The sequence below is a fragment of the Balaenoptera borealis genome (genome assembly GCF_965194805.1).
Source record: "Balaenoptera borealis genome assembly, chromosome: 11".
NCBI classification, from domain to species: Eukaryota; Metazoa; Chordata; class Mammalia; order Artiodactyla; family Balaenopteridae; genus Balaenoptera; species Balaenoptera borealis.
Window position 1 is genome coordinate 72,961,492 of NC_138868.1, and position 17,649 is coordinate 72,979,140.

General features: G+C 34.6%; 1 protein-coding gene across 2 annotated transcripts in view; it reads right to left on the bottom strand.

The window, feature by feature from the left end:
* The window catches only part of SESN3 (sestrin 3), a 73,673-nt gene that overhangs the window by 46,181 nt on the left and 9,843 nt on the right, over positions 1-17,649 (bottom strand). Inside the window, exon 2 of one of the 2 annotated variants that reach the window (XM_082339970.1) lies at positions 6,196-6,282. The exons of the other annotated variant lie outside the window; for it this stretch is intronic. Within the exon in view, the coding sequence (XP_082196096.1) occupies positions 6,196-6,282 (87 nt within the window). The remainder of the gene's footprint in view (positions 1-6,195; positions 6,283-17,649) is intronic. 2 annotated transcript variants of the gene reach the window in all.

The following is a 17,649-nucleotide window of genomic DNA, read 5'->3' on the forward strand; positions in this document are numbered from 1 at the left end:
GAGGCTCATTACACTGTTCTTTCTGCTTTTGTGTAGAGTGATATTTTTCACGATAATTTTTTTAAAGGTGCCTAGCAAAGTCCCTGACATGAAACAGGCATTTAATAAATGACAATTATTACAATAAAGTTTTGGTAGTTTACAAGTTAAAGAGGAAAAAATGTGTTATGCATATTTAAACCTTACTAAGATTAAGCATTGTAACTTTTATAAAAAAGAACTATTATTCATTCAACATTTTTTTTTGATTTTTTAAAGATTGTTATCTGGAAGGTCTTGGGCTAAGAACTGGAAGTATAAAGATAAATAAAGCATAGGTGTTGACCTCAAGGAAACATGAGGTGAATAAATTTGGATGCACAGTTACAATACCTGTTAGGAGCTTCAATGGAGATGACCAAGATAGGAAAGCCTAATTCTGCAAGAGGATGGATCAAAATTGCCCTCCAGATGGGATAATTCTTTACGAAGAAATAAAGATTTGTTAGACTACCTAGAAAAGGATGGCTAGGTCCATGAGGGTACAACATCCCAGGGAAAAGGAATAGAAAATACAAAGACAATTATACTCCAATAAAGATGTTAAAAAAAAAAGAAAAGAAAATACAAAGACATGACACATTTGGGGAACTATATGCTGTTTCTATATGATCCCTGAATATTTCTCAGGGAATAAGACTTGAGACATAAGCAAGAGCCATATCATGAATGCCAAGAGTTTTGACTTCATATAAATGACAGACACTATTAAAAGGATATTGTCTTTTGAGAAAGCATTTCTGACATCAGTTGGAAAATGGACTGGGGTGGGGAAGTTGGAGGAAATAAAGCCCATTATAAGGCTACTATAAGTTCTAGGAAGGAGATGACTTGGCTTAACTAAGCAGTATGGATTAAGAAAAGGAATTATGTTGAGAGCTTTTTAGGAGGTAGAATAAACGGAATTGAGTGACTGATTGGCTATGAGGATAGTGAGACACGTCTAGGATGCCTCGCCGAATTCGGAATTGGATGAATGGCTGGATGAATAATGGTGACACCAACTGGTATAAAAGCAATCAGGAGAATGAGGCAGCTTGGATTGAGGTTGATACTAATAATCCAGAGATAGACGTTTATAAGGCAGGTATATGGAAGGATATGGGGTTCAGGGAGATGAAATTGCTGGCAAGAGTCAAGTGCTTTATCATTTTAATCTGCACTTAAAGACCCAAACTTCCTATCATGCATAACACCATAACATTTAATAACTTCATACCAGGTTCTCATACCGCCTGCTCACAAACTTTCTTTCAGTGACTCTATTATGCTTCCCGCTTCCATCACCACTACTGGTTTTAGGCTATTACTTTATCCCCAGTGGGGGGTGGGGATTGGGGGAAGAACAGTAGAAACAAAGAAGGTAAGGTTTTCGACATTCTGGCCCTTACCTAGCTTTCCAGTGTTTGTTTTCCAAGTGTTCCCGACATGAACACTTCACTTCGGCTACACTGATTTGCTGACTCCCAAATACTCCTTTGCATATTTCTGTTCCTTCATCCCTGAACCTCCATGTGGAATGCCATGTCCCCTCTTCATATTTATTACAAAGTTGCTCACTCATCTCATAAGGCCCAACTGAGTTCCTACATACACTATATTGAATCATTCAAATCCAGTGAACTGTCTCCTTTCTGGGCCATACCTTTACACATGTCTTTATCTTCTCTATCACCAATTTGATTATAAATGAAGTGTTCCATCTTAACTTGAATAATTAATTCAAATCAGGTGCTCAATAAATGTTGATTGAGCACAATTTTCCTATGTATTACTGAGCCTATTACACATTTAATGATACTAAGTAACAATTTTTGGACAACAACCACTTTAAAAATCATTTCTTGGCATCCTGGACTCATGGTAGTCCTAAAAAACACACCACACACACACACACACACACACACACACACACACACACACACACACCTATTATAAATGAATAGAATTATTTTACAACAGGCGTCCCCCACCACCAGCTGCACAGCAGGAGGTGAGTGGCCGTAGAGCCGGCGAAGCTTCATCTGCCGTTCCCCATCGCTCACATTACTGCCTGAACCATCCCCCCTCCCCCGCGGAAAAACTGTCTTCCATGAAATCTGTCCCTGGTGCCAAAAAGGTTGGGGACCGCTGTTTCACAACATCCAAAGCTTTTGAATTTGTTTTGGCAACAAAATTCTCATAGTGTAGTTTTTGATTGAAGGAACATGCTGCAATTATGTTACAGTCGAGATCTGTGAAAATAATTATTTTCTAATAAGAAGACTTTCTTTAATTTGTCATTCTCTTGATAGTTCCTCCCACTCTCCGGGTTAGCTTACATACAGATGTTATCCAGGCAATGTTCTGTTCTTTCTTATTCTATTTTAACTGACAACTTATTTTAACTAAGGATGGCCTGTACTTAAGGCTTCAGTGTTAGCATACTGAATTGTCTTCTGGTTAACTCAAAATAAATAACGATCATTCATGTGATTTAAGCATTACTAATTTTTAAGCATTAAAAGGACATCTAATGGGAACCAGAACACTGCACTAAGCATTCTAAGTTAAAAACACATACTCAAATCAAACAACCATCCATAACCATTCAGTTATGCACTGAATTCTTCATTGTTAAACAGCTTATGTAATAGCTCTCTTAAGAATATACAAAGTATCAATATAAAAGCTACCTAAAAGGAGCTTACAACCTAGCTGGTGAAATTAGACATATATACCTCAAACAATAATAAACAGAATGATATGTAACTGAATGGTATAGGCAAGGTAATATAATGAAAAGGGTACGAAAAATCTGAGTTCTTTTCCCTTCTCAAGCACTGAGAGACTTTGATCAGTTTCTGGGGCATCACTTTTCTCATTTGAAAAATAAAAAACGAGAAAGATGATCTCTAAGGGCCTTTTGGCATTAACATTCTCTGGTAATACACAATGTTGTGAGAGGCTCTAAGTGCTGGTAGAAAGTTTTCAGAAGCAAAATAACCAATTTGTTTTAGAATTACTTTCTCATTGTTTTAACTAGTTTAAAATAAATGTTATTTTAAAAATAACCAGTTTACTTATAGTCAATTAATAAACTAAAAAAGAGTTTTTGGTAAAATGTTATAAAGCCAAGATTAGAAGACAACCTATATTATAAATATATATTATATAATGTATACATATTTAAAACAGAATGACTTTAAGTATATCTAAGATTCTTTTCAATAATCCAGTTAAGAAAACATACCATACTCCAAAAAAGTTAAAAATAAAAAAATCCGGGCTTCCCTGGTGGCGCAGTGGTTGAGAATCTGCCTGCCAATGCAGGGGACACGGGTTCGAGCCCTGGTCTGGGAAGATCCCACATGCCGCGGAGCAACTAGGCCCGTGAGCCACAACTACTGAGCCTGCGCGTCTGGAGCCTGTGCTCCGCAACAAGAGAGGCCGCGACAGTGAGAGGCCCGCGCACCGCGATGAAGAGTGGCCCCCGCTCGCCGCAACTGGAGAAAGGCCTCGCACAGAAACGAAGACCCAACACAGCCAAAAATAAATAAATAAATAAATAAAATAAATTTATTAAAAAAATAAAATAAAATAAATAAAAAAATCCATTCCTTGTCAGGATCCATGTTGCTTAAAGGTTTTCTTCTTTCTCTCGTTCCTTTTTCCTCCCAAATAAATCAAGGGATTATGATACGCTGTTTTATGTGAATGATGAAAGCGTTGTAAGTTATCTTTATAAGATTAATAATCTTTATAATCTTTTATAAATATCATAAATGATTTTTCAAAGTCATCACAAAATGATGTACGGACTTGTTGTTCTCAGATATTTCTATTTTAAAATGTATTACAGATTTTTAGCTTCAGCATTAAGGATCACTAGGTCTGTCTATATTTGTGAGTTCTAATTTTCCCTAACATATTTTTAGGGAGTTTACATAATCTTAGAGGTCTTCAGATACAGCTGTTTCTTCCCTAGAATGCAGTCTCCAAAAGATATAAGATTTTTCTCCTCTATAAGAAGAGCCACATGATCATTGCTGTGCCAAACATGTATATAATTATCAGCACGTACAGATTGCCTGATAGGTCAAGATGCCTCACTCAAACGCTGGCAGCTGGTGCTGGCTGTCTAATGGGTGTCTTGCTGCTTCTCCACATGGAGAAGGGGATGCTTTTGCTTCCTCCAAGTATGGCAGTGGGTCCAAAAAGAAGCATGCAAATGGAAAAGCTGAAGCTGCAGATCTTCCCCATGAGTTTTTATTGTTTGCCCTTCAAAGCTTAATTTTACTTTATAAAGCAAAGAATTTTTTCCCCGAGTTGTGCTCCAAACTATCTTTTCTCTAAGAGGAGTGTATTACAGTGGGAACAACTCTTGAGTTTTCTCAGCACAATTATATAAGTGGTTATAAGACCCAAGGATTAAGTTCACATGACAAAGTACATTTCCAAATCAATAAAACTAGTCCAATGATAGTTTTTAGAGGATTTAGAGACGAATCAAATGGTGATTTTATGTTATACTCAAGAGCAGAAGTGAACTTAACGAAATCAACACTCTTACCCATGTGAATACAATTATTTTAAATAACAGTTTGAATAGCTGTGTGATTACTGAATCATCAGAATTTAGTTGGCAAATACTTTTTAAATAATTGCAAGGTACCAAGGGACATCTGCATTTCCCATAGCCAATGATTTCTTTGGTATTTTGTTAATGTTATTATTTGATTTCTCAGAGAAAAACATGAAAATATCAAATAAGAATGCTATATGGAACAGAGGGCCCAGTTTAATTTCACGGATAAGCCTTGAAGTAACATTTATTCCTTTAGCAGCAAAACATGAAATACAGATTCATAAGCCTTGAGTGGCAATGTTCTACAAGGTTTCAAGGCAATGGGGTCCTTCTCTACAAAAAGTTAACAACATTTTCCCCCAAAAAAGTGCTTTTTTCTAATTTACAGAACAATATGATAGTGTTTTTCTTATTACAAATAAAAAATAAACAAAAGTGTTTCAAAAATACACATTTCCTCAGAGAAAAAGTAATGCCTTATATTGATAATAGTGCAGCATCCAAGGCAGCAGGTAAATATTTAATCTCTTCAAGCCTCAATTTATTCTTTCATCAAGTGGCGATGGTATCTCAACTTCATAAGATACGTTATAAGGATTAAATGAGATAAGGTATGAAGAAAAAAAATCTAGTACTGTGTCAAGAATATAGTGGGCACAAAGTGAAAAGTAGCCCTATATTCAAATTTTAGACAGAATTTCTGGCAAGATTTACTAATTTCCCTCCATTCTGGATTATGTTTTCCTAAGATCTTCATTAAGAAATAAATTACATTATTGTTAGTACTATACTGCACCCCACAACTTGTGTGCTCTTCCCCCCTCTGTAGTTTTTCTTTTTTTCTCATTATAAAGCTTAACTTTTATTCATGATGGAAAATAAAGAAAAACACAGAGAACAAACAAAAATTCTTCATAATTTCTTCATACAAAAACTACCACTGTTAACATGATTTCTATCCTTCCAATGTTTTTCTAATTATACATATGTAGATGCATAAATATAAATTTACTAGAGATCATGATTTTTTACAACTTTGTAATTTCCTTTTCCCCATAATTTCCCCAAACATAAATTTTAATAATGTTACAATAATAAATTATGCTTTTAACCATGAATTTAGGTGATGAGTACATGAAAGTTCCCTCTGGGGCCCTCACAGGTGACATATTTTAAAGATATCTGTGATCTCTAATGATCTAATTATTTTTAAAAATCTACTGAGTTTCTATGCCTGATTTATCACATTTATAATTAGTAAATTTACTAAGCTAATCACACTATTACAATGAATTAACTAAAAGCCAAGGGTAATTTGGGAAAAAAAAAAAAAAGAGGCTAACCTTTTCAATTACAGTCATTCTGCTATAACACAATATATGTGCCCCTAAAAATTCACTGCACTGTGCAAAATCATGCAATAAAACCACAGGCTTATGGGGAAAGTGAAGTTAAGGGCACAATACTAAAAAAAAATGCATCAGTTTTACCCTTTAAAAAAGGAACCTAATAAAAAATAGTATCAAAGTTTCACACACATTACATTGCTAAAAATATATATAAGCATTACAGTAAATATGGCACATTACCTTGAAAAAGATCTGAAGATTGTTAATGGAAGTGAGTGCTGGAGGGCCTACAGCTTGTGAGTTATGAAGCAGTGGAAGGAAGATGATCTGAAATTGGATGGAAAGTTGTGACACCAGATGTGGATGGACAGAGCTGAAAACACACTGGTGAACTGAGGTGGAGGGTGAACGTTTGAGCAACATGTGTGTTTAGGGTATTCCTAGGCAGTTCAGGTCAACTGGGTGTGGTTTTCTGAATTCACCTAGTATTTCTCTTGGATGAAATTGCCCATAAGCAAATGCAATATTCACCATCATGCTCAAATGATTCCCTAATACATCAATTGGAACAAATCTGCATAAGTGTTACAGCAGAATTAACAGCATGTTGCATTGTGACACTACATCAGTGAAGCACAGCTCTCATTAAGACAGAAAGGAATACTAAAAAAGTTTATTATCCCTATGGACCAGACGACTCAAGACTATTTAATAAATAGATGTGAAATTATTTTTATTTAAAAAAAAAAAAGTTAATTTGACAAAGTTCACAGGCAAGGTGAAGGCAATGAGAAAAACTCAAGTGTGGAAATTCTGCTTTTAATTGTCATATAGTTCATGATAAGTAATATTCTATAAATAAATACTTATCTTCCTTATATCAAAGATTTAGCCATAATAAAAAAGAAAAGTAAAAACAAAACCAGGGTTAATTCAGGCAGTTTATAATTTGATTTGCATTATTTGAAGACCAAATCCACAGAAAAAGATACCCAATTTTATCAAGAAAAATGAGATGTTCTGATATCATTAGAGTGATAAAACAGGATATATATCGCAGATAACCATCAATTACTTTCTGTTGTATAGTTAAAGAATGTTTTTAAAAATATGACAAATCACATTTGCAAATTCTAAAGTTGGAATCAAGTAAACCAGCAAAATTTCTATCACCCAGAAGTTTTTTTTTTATATTTATAAGAAATATAGCTAAGTTACTCATAGAAACACTAGATCAGTAGACCATTCCCTCCCATGCTAGACAGAATAAAATCCAAATTATCTTAATACTTCTTCTGCTTTTAAAGGCTCTTAGAAGACAAAAACCAAATCTATTACCTCTCTTGATAATGACGATATCCAACAACTCTCAATCAAGAAATGCAAACGTATTCACTTATATCAGAGTTTATAGATTTATAAAGGGAAATGAAATAAAATCATCAGGGCACATGCATGAAAACTCCTGACAACTAGTAAACAAACAAACACAAAAGCAGTTCACTTCTATTTACGAGATAGAAATGAGTGTAAAACATTGAATTTCTATATGCCTTCCTTTTACTTCTGGATATTGAGAATTTCTATCTAGGTTGAGGGAAAGTAAACATACAAGACAACAGTTGGAGGTGTGGTCATCATAGTTTCAAGCAAGTTAGCTTGTGTACCTGATCTCCTCATCTACGAAATGGGGTTAATAATTGTACCTACCTCATAGGGTCGTATAGTGTAAAGCCTAAAATTAAGGCTCAATATTACGCGCTGCCTAGACATCTGATGAAATCAGGAAGACCTCAAATGGCTCAAACGCAAGTTCCTCTCCCCACTCTGCTCATGCAGATAAGGTCCCTTGGTGAAAAAACCCTTCTTATCAAATGGACCAGGTGCAATTCCTGCTGATCTCTGAGTGGCAGGTTTCAGTTCCCCACCAGCCATGGAATTACTCAAGCAAGACAATCACAGATTCCCACAGGAACCAGGAGGTACCTCACTTTCTTGATACTACAAAACCTCCCTCCCACGGCCCCTGATTGCTCACTCCTGAGTGCAACCTCCCTATGGCCTGCGTGGCATGCGGTGTTTTCTTTTCCTGAGCTGTGGTATATGTAACTAATAAACTGTTGATTTCACCTGTCCAGTGTTGAGTGTTGTTTCTTTGGTGATCCCCATGACCCAAAGCTAGGAATCCCTTCCTCACTAATGGGGTGAATAAAAGCCTATTGAAACAGATAGTAAAAACATTATATGAGCTAATACCTGTCAAGCTCTTAAAACAGTGCCATATTATCTACTACATGTGTTTGCTATTATTAGAATTATGCAACACCAAGTTCATAAAGTTCAGTGTAACTAGTCAAAGTGTTTAAACATTATCTAACAAGTCAAAGAAAAGATTTATAGAGTAGACTGGATTTAGAAAACTATTAATTGACTCACAGTAGTCCCTTAATTCAATATTTTGCTCAATAAATGACCCAGACAATTAAAAATGGAAAACAAAATTAGAAAATAAAGTTACTTAAGTGAGAAACACTCATTTACAAAATAATTGGTTATAGATACTCTATAATGTGATGATCATTTTCAAGAATTAAAATTTAGATTTAAAAATGCAGAAACTCATCAAGATCACATCACTCTGCCTTAAAAATAAGAACAAGTATTTGATATTTAATACTTGATTAACCTTTTTGTCGATACACTAGCATATTTGGGTGACTGAAGTTTTATTCATGCCTTCATAATTGTTAAAGATAAATAATAATCTATGATTATCTATAAAAAGCCAAAAGCGTATATGTTTTCCATTTTTACCTCCCTTCATAATAATTTAGAAAAGATCTTCCTTTGCAACCACACAGTAAGCTCTCTAAAATCTAGGTCATATTCTGTATACCTTTGTATTCTTCAAAAACCCTAAAACATAAATACCAATTAAGTAACTGTAAATTAAATTATTTCACAAATTAAGCATATTTTCCTATCTTCAGGTCTTCATTGAAAACACCTCTAGATTAATATATAATGTTCAAATTACAGGTTTGATACACTTCTGAAAATACAATGTCTCATCTACCATACATTCTTACAAAAGAATACAATTGCAGCTATCTTTTGAATTCTAAATTAAAGAGAAAAAACTAGTTTTCTGATTAAATATTAGTAAGTACATAAGGTTCCTAAAGGGAAATCCTGGAATGATTGCTATGATAACATAAAGGAATATGGTATAGAAACAGCTACGATAACCTTCCTTCATTTTCAGATTGTATACATCTGTGTCTACATATCTGAGTTCTCATTAGCCACCTACACACACATTACTATTCCCTCAGCAGTTTATCTGTAGCTTCGATGGATATCTATTAAATGCATGAACCTTTGTTTTCATCTCAAGGCATCTTCAATTTACCATCTCACTTGGATTTGCTCTCAGCACTATCCTTCACTTAATTTGTTCTACTCTGTTATTTCAAAATGTTAAGAGCTCTTAACATTTTTATAAAAGACATATTTATTGTTAAAACAAACAAAAGGCAATGAAGAGAAACAGATGGTAAAAATAATTTCCAGTAACCTCACCACCCAGGAACAAATACTATTTATTTTGGAGTCTCTCCTTCTGTATTATCTTTTTATTTTTTTTTTAAAAAGGAAAAACCTAATATCCTTAAAAAAGGTTTTTTTTCCAGCCAATAACCTATTATGGACATCAGTTCACATCAACACATAGATCTACATCCTGAGAGTTGTCTAGTGTATTTATGTCACATAATTTGTTTAATCAATTTAATCAATTTCCTTGTTAACGGTAACATCAGAGTATTAAGTATTTACTGATGATACTTTTAAGTTGAGAGATGATTCAGCTGGAAATTAACCCCATACTAAGATAAGGCTTAGTCAAGGAGGAAATGAATACAGAAAAGAAAAGGACAAAAGAAGATTACAAAGGATAATGTGGTCTTACTCTTTACCCTCTACTATACAGCACACTCCTGACATTTAGGGAAGGCTAGGTGGCCCAACAGTGAGAACTACAGGGCTTTGCCTCTTAAGTGGGTGTGGATGCAAGAGGCAACAAGGGAGGCGGTTACCAGGGAAGCCTTTTAACAGGAGAAGTAATGCACAGATCCCCAATTGTAGGAACCAGTTAGAAAAAGATGGCAGAAATTGTTAAGCTTTTATTTTTAATCTTGTCATTGTTTCCAGTGTTTCAGAGATAATTCTGTTTAAATATAATCAAGAATGGCCCATAATTTAATCAGTATTTTTATTCCTTATGAGAATAAAATTACAGCCAGACCTAGGCAACCCTTTTTTCTCAGGGACCCAATTCTAATCTTATATCTGAGCTCCTCAAATTTTCTATTAATCTGAAGGTAACAATTATCACTCATTAATTAAGGGAAGGAATTGTTGTATAGCATTTTGAAATACTCAGACAAAAAGTGCTACGTAAAAAAAAGATATGTTATGCTAGCTTAATCAGTCATGCAATAACTGACAGGAAATAGTCTCATACCTTAGTTTTGCTGTACTGCTATTTTAGACCATGAAAATGCCTTTTAAAATTTCCTTTTTTATAAATCTCAAAGTCAAAAGCTGACTGCCCATTGCCATGGAGACAGTTCTATTTAAGGTACTACATTAGTCCTTTCCTCGCAGAAGGAGGATAAAAAAGTGGTCAATAGAAAAGCATCGATCTCCATGGTTTAGAATTAAGTCACTAAAAACGCTTCTTGGGCAGCCAACACATAAGGGAAATTTGGGAGTGGGGTAGGTGGGGGCAATTTAATACAGTCCATTATTTTTCCTGAGTAAGAGCAACACAGGTTAAATTTTAGTACTAAGGTAGAGACAATATGAAGAAAACTCCCATTACCTCAAAATTAGATGCAACAAAATAAAAGTACTTATATTCACTATCCTAGATGAACCGCAACTAACGGGAACTATCTTTCCTTTTCAATGAGCAATCTTTTATCCTTTTATCTAGGGCCCATGTGTAATATACATTCCTTAAGTTTGTTTTGTTTTAATTTTCAGGCTTCCTGACATCCCATTTGTAACTGAAGAGTAAGCTACCGGTTTACAGGTAAAAAAGAATACTCATAATTTATATACATATTAAATCTTATCTAAGAGACTCAAAATAATTTTAAAAAGACAATGTGGCAATTCTAAATCTGTCTTTAAGACACATATTCATTTCTCCTTCTATTTAAGAAAAAAATGTCTAAGATAATTTATTTTCCATGAAAACTTAAAACATCAATCTTCCTTGCAATAAAAGTCACCTAAGATGATAAAACCCATCAGAGTCTACCAGTGTTAGTGCTAAAACACCTATTTTTATGTAGACAAGCAATTCCAGGAGATATTTTCACTTGATTTCAGTCATAAACAAGTTTCCAAAACCCATCTCTTTTTTTCCTTAAGCTGAAGTTCAGAAGCTAGCAACAACATAATGACATATTTTTCTCAAGGTAAGAGCAAATTGTACCTGAAAGTCTCAAATCTGTATTTTTAAAACAGGCAAAAGAAATCTTCCTCATTCTAGAGCTGGTACTTGCCATTATTATCTCTAAAGAGTAGAGCTTTAGAATCAATTTAATTGGAAACAATTTCCTCCTTTACCATATTTCTCAAATAATTGATAACGCACACTGAACATAAAATGGATGTATAAATTTTGACTTGTAGAAGTATTTAGCTAAGAATCCTAGACTAGTAATTTTCAATCCGTAGAGTGCATCTGTACCACCTGCGGGGCTTATTCAAATACAGATTGATGGGTCCCACCTCCAGAATTTCCGATTCAGCGGGTCTGCGATGGGGTCCAGGAATTTGCACTTCTAACGAAGTCGCAGGTGATGTTGATGTTGCTTGCTCCAGGACCACACTTCAAGAACCATTGTCCTAGACCTCAAACAAACTCCTTAGACTAGAGAATTGTTATTCCTTGTTAATAAATTACTCCAATCTTTCCCCAAATGAACCATTTTAAAGAAAACCATAGCTTCAGTCCCTCGGGGAAAACAGTAAATCATAGCAATTTGGAAAGGCTATTAATTCAATCAAGACTATGTTAATTCCTAAAAAATTGCTATCTAGTGGTTGGATAACTGCTGTGAGGTTACAATGACAGTCAGGAAGATAAATCCCTGACCAGCAATAAATGGCTTGTGTCCCCTGTGAATCCTTGAAAAACAAGTGTCTACTATTAAATTGTGCAGAGGAACTTAGTACTTGAATGTAAATTTTTCTTAGAAATAACTGTAAATCAATTATGACAATTAACATATGCTCCAGAAAATGTATATGTATCAAGTTTCTATGAGTCCCATCTAGCTTTTCCACTGACGTACATCTTCATTTTTAGAAATCCTTGATCTTGGATTGATTGATCCAAAACTGACAGCACATTATGTTTTAGTTTTCAAGTGCTCTACAGCTCTGTCAGATAGTTAATTACCCATAAACACTAAAATGCATTAAAATGACTATAAAGATAGAATAAAAGGAAATGGCCTTTTATAGTAACAGTGCACTCCTCTCCTTTTTTATGGTCATGAAATGCATACCTGTCACTAAAAAAAGTGATGGACAAGTTAGGAGTTCTTGAGGACAAATTACTTCATTTTCATGACATCAGAGTACCTTTCATGAAAGGTAACACAGTGGTTTGTTAAATGCTAAAATTACTAAATGCACACTGCCACACAGGTTCAAATTTTACTGGCACTCTAAAAGATGCAACACCCTGTAGCACATTGATGGCAGGAACCTGAGTTAGTTTCTTACTCAGTAAGAAATTGTTTCTTAAAAATATCTGAAGTTAAATGAACTTATCATCCAGGTATTCATTAATTATCAAATCTTTCCATTTGCCATTGTGACAAATATTTTCTCTGCAATAGTTTTGATCCAAATCATTAGTAAAGGAAGCAACAGAAAAACACACAGATGTCGTGTACTTACCTTGAGAAGTTTAATATCAATTAAAAGTAAAATGTGTTCCATTAATATTTGCTGCTTAGACATTATGGAAATTTGTTTTTTTAAACCAAGTACATCAGATTTGTGATTACTTCATAAGATAGAAGAACAAGAATGATCATCCGTATCAATACATGGATTATGTACATTTAATTCTCCCATATATAATCATAACCATATGCAATCATAACAAGAGTTAGTCAGTAGAACTCCCGAACTCCCTACCAGATCTAGTTTGGAGGACATATTATTAAAATGCATAGTTACCGATCTTCATTTCAATGAAAATTCTGAGTGACTGACTAGGTTTGAATCTTGCACATTGCACTAGCTGTGTCATTGCTCTGGGTATTATTAGATCTCAAGCATGGAAAATATATACTGATGCTTTTACAAATGTGGGACCTGGATAAATGGTGCCATATTATATTCACTGATTAAATGCTCAGTGTGAAATTTTTAAAGCTCATTTCCATAAAAAGTATTTTGAATAGCTAATGGTTTTCCAGGTTTAAATTATTGATAGCCGTCACTTCTACTCACCAGAAAGGGGTTTGTTTCCATGGAATTATCCTCCCCTCACACACACCCTCCAACACCAACATTCACATATCTCTGCATTCAGGTACTACTCTTGTCAGCTCTGGAGCATGTGTTCATTTCACTTACATGTTCTTGAGTGCCGCTATGTGAATGTTGGTTGAGGAAGGTAGATAAGGAATTAGGACTTTAATGGAATAAGACAGAGTTCAACACTTTAAAATTATTTACTATAAAAACTACAATGCTTGTTGCACTGACAATCTGTAGTCATAAGGAATGTCTATGGAACTACTGTATATTCTCTTCATGTGAGACCTCAAAGATAATATGAGTAACAGAGCTCTGTGATACTAACACGGGGACTCTGGCCAGCACAAAAACAGATTCTTAAGTGATTAGTTGTGCACTGTGACATATCAATCCAAACAACTCATATTAGATTTTGGAAAACTCTCAAAATGTAACTTTAATTAAAATGTTAGCCTCTGTAATACTAATGGCACTTCCACGGAACTGAAACAAGGTGTGACAGTTTCAAAAGAGGTAAAAAACACTCTGTTTATAGGTGCTAAATGACCTGACAAATGTGCTTTCAAGTATATTCAGTATCTACAGATTTTTAAAGTTTTACTTTGGATCCATCCAAATTACATGCTATCTATCCAGGTACTAAATAGGCAGGTCATTCCAGTTAGATGTTTTTACAAATGGTAATGTTTATTACATAGTTGGCTTTTGATTAATTTTGTACACCAATGAAAGTAGATAGAATTACATAGAAAAAACTTTTTAATAGGTCTATCAGAAAGGTCACCTAACCGAGGTCTCTGATGCAAAATGCCTTGCACTGCTTCTATACCAAGAGGTCAGCAAACTTCTGACTGCTGGCTAAATCTGGCCTGCCACCTCTTTTTCTGCTGCTTGGGAGCTAAGAATGGGTTTTATATTTTTAAATGACTGAAAAAAAATCAAAAGAATGTTCATGACATGTGAAAATTATACAAAATTACAATTTCAGGACCCCTAAATAAAGTTGTATTGGAATAAAGCTGAATCCATTCTTTAATGAATTGTCTATGGCTGGTTTCACAACACAGAGGCAGAAGTGAGTAGTTGTCACAGAGACAGCTACCTAGCCCTTACTTTGGGCCAGCAAGCCTAAAATACCTACTGTCTACCCCTTTATAGAAACAGGTGCCAAACATGATCTATACTATCTGCCAAGGGAGGGGCATAATCTTGAAGATCTCTTTGTGAGATCCAGGCGTGTGTTGCAACTCATCACATTGCTTAGGCAAGAACCCTGATGTCCTCACTTGGTGTTCTTTCTGCATCTAACAGGCAGGGGCACTTCATGTCTGTTGAATGAATAAATGAATGAAAGATATTCACAAAGTATGTGAGTGGTTTATAAATGTTTACAGCCTTTACATTTCTTGCCTGCTTAAGAATATGAAAGCCATTAACGGGTGATAGCATTGAGACACAGAATGAGTGTAAAATGGTAATCCATATATTTTTACCAAAAAAGGAAAATTGTTTCTACAATCCTATTTACCAAAATATATATTTCCCCTCATTTTTAAGGGCACTAAATATTAAATAGGTCTCTTGCATAGTCAAAAGAATACTTAAAAGTTCATGTTAATCTTGGGTGCTCAATAATCAATGTACTTTGCGTAAAGAATATTAGAACCTAGACCTTGTAGTCATTTTAATAGCTGTACAATATAAAACAATTGATATCTCACAAGATTATTAACTATATGTCATATTAAAAAAATAATAAAACTATAACACAAATAGGATTCCACACTCCATCTGAGAATTCATTAATTTCAAGTAATATATTATACAAAAAAGTTTTGATAAAAGAATTTGAGCATCACTTGGGGTTTAGTGCTAATGTACCTTTAGCTTAGGTGATTTTTGTTTTGTTTTAATTCTTTGTGAGTGGAGTAAATTTGCTGGGCTAATTTGTTTTCTTTATTAATTTATACCAAAAGAATTAAGATACACATGTTAAATTCCTAATTTCAAATAAAAAGGAAACTTGCTGGGGAGTTAAAATTGATTATTTTTTTCATTTATATTACCTTAAATACAACAATGGGTAGTAGAAACAGTTTAAAATGCACCATTCTGGACTAGAGTCTTATTGAGTACAAAGTGAACAAAGATAGGCCAGCTTGATACTGGCCCTTGGTTATCTCAACATCCCAATTATCATCCAATTTTTATCCCTTCCATCAACTCCTACTTGAATATTGGATGAGACTGCAGTCTTCCTATTAGACACAACAACCAATAACCAAACATATCCTCAGAGTGAACATATTAAAAAATACTTTTTGTCAAAATCATTACCCTTCTTAGTGTTAAGCATACAAGTTAGGAAAGATAGCTCCAGTGAAGCAGTTACTTACGATTTCACAATGTATCCTCCCCTGGAAACAATGTTATACCTAGTAGTTAGGTTTCCAGCCTAATCAGTAAATGACTATTGAAAATACTAGTTACATTAATAGTACTGCAGAACCTAACTAGCTATCTTAACTGTGTTTCTATAGAAAACTCTCAAGAGTTCCAATTAACAAATAGCAAAACCACGTCTTCCCACAAATCTCTCTCCCTTTGTAAGACAAAAAACTCTTCTGTAGACACAGTATTGTAGGCGTGTTGGTAGGGGAAGGCCAGTGGAAGGATGAAGTCTGAGGGTTTCTTTGTTTTCTTTCATCATCATTGTTGCCTTAACACAGGAAGCCAAAAGTAATAGTGGAGGGACTTCCCTGGTGGCACAGTGGTTAAGAATCTGCCTGCCAATGCAGGGGACACAGGTTTGATCCGTGGTCCAGGAAGATCCCACATGCCACGGAGCAATTAAGCCCGTGCGCCACAACTACTGAGCCTGCGCTCTAGAGCCTGCGAACCACAACTACTGAGCCCGTGTGCCGCAACTACTGAAGCCCACATGCCTAGAGCTCATGCTCTGCAACAAGAGAAGCTGCCGCTGAGAAGCCGCACACCTCAACGAAGAGTAGCCCCCACTCACCGCAACTAGAGAATGCCCGCACACAGTGACGAAGACCCAACGCAGCCAAAAATAAAAATTAATTAATTAATTAATTTAATAAAATGAATAGTGGAAATAATCATTCATGCTACTTCTTATCTTCTTAAATTAACTCTTTGTTACTGCAAAAAAAAATTTACCAAAAAGTGAGAATGTTTCCTAGAGGTCCTCTTTATGAGACACAACATGTAAAATGTTTCTAGACAGTGTCGTTGGTCACAGACATTATAGCAGTATTGAATGAATCAATGTTATTGAACTAATGTATGGCTGGTTGGCAAAAGGAGTTGGTCAAAGTTTGTTGGGAAATTAGGAAAAATATATCCTGGGATAAGAATGGTCACAAAATTAACAATAGATTTACATAGATAAAACAATGAACTAGATAGGTCAAAACTGTTCAATGAGAACTTCAATTTGATTCTCACTGATTTAATCTTATAAAGAGAAAAAATTACATTTTTCATGTAAAATTAAAGTAGTAGAGAATATCTGAACTTGAAATCACTTCTATTAATCTCAAGTAATCAGGTCCTATTAAGTTTCATTAATTTTACGTTTTCTGAATCTTGTACATAAAGAAAACATGTGGAGTACAAGGGAATGCAGTGTTATAGCTGTATAAAGAGCCAGGCTTTGGAGTTAGACTGGTTTTAAATCCTGAGTCTGCCACTTATTGGTACTATGATTTTAAGCAAGTAACTAAGGCTCTCTGAGCTCTAGTTTCTTCATCCATAAAGTGTGAATAATAATTCTTTATAGGTTTGTTGTGATGATTAAATATAATAATACACATGTAGGGCCTGATTACTTAGCACAGTCCATGGCACATAGGTGGTATTCAATAGAAGCTACTATTGTTATTGACATTATAAAATGCATTTCAAAACTAAGAGCTACAGTCTCAGATAATTACCATAATCTTCCACAAAATCCAGTTTTAGTTACCTGTGAGGTAAATTTGACCTTTCTAATTCTGCATATATCTAAAAAAAAGAAAGAGAGATTTCATTTCTTCAACTGCCTAGTTCCATCTTTGCAATATAGGAAGATGTAAAAATAAAATATATATCTAG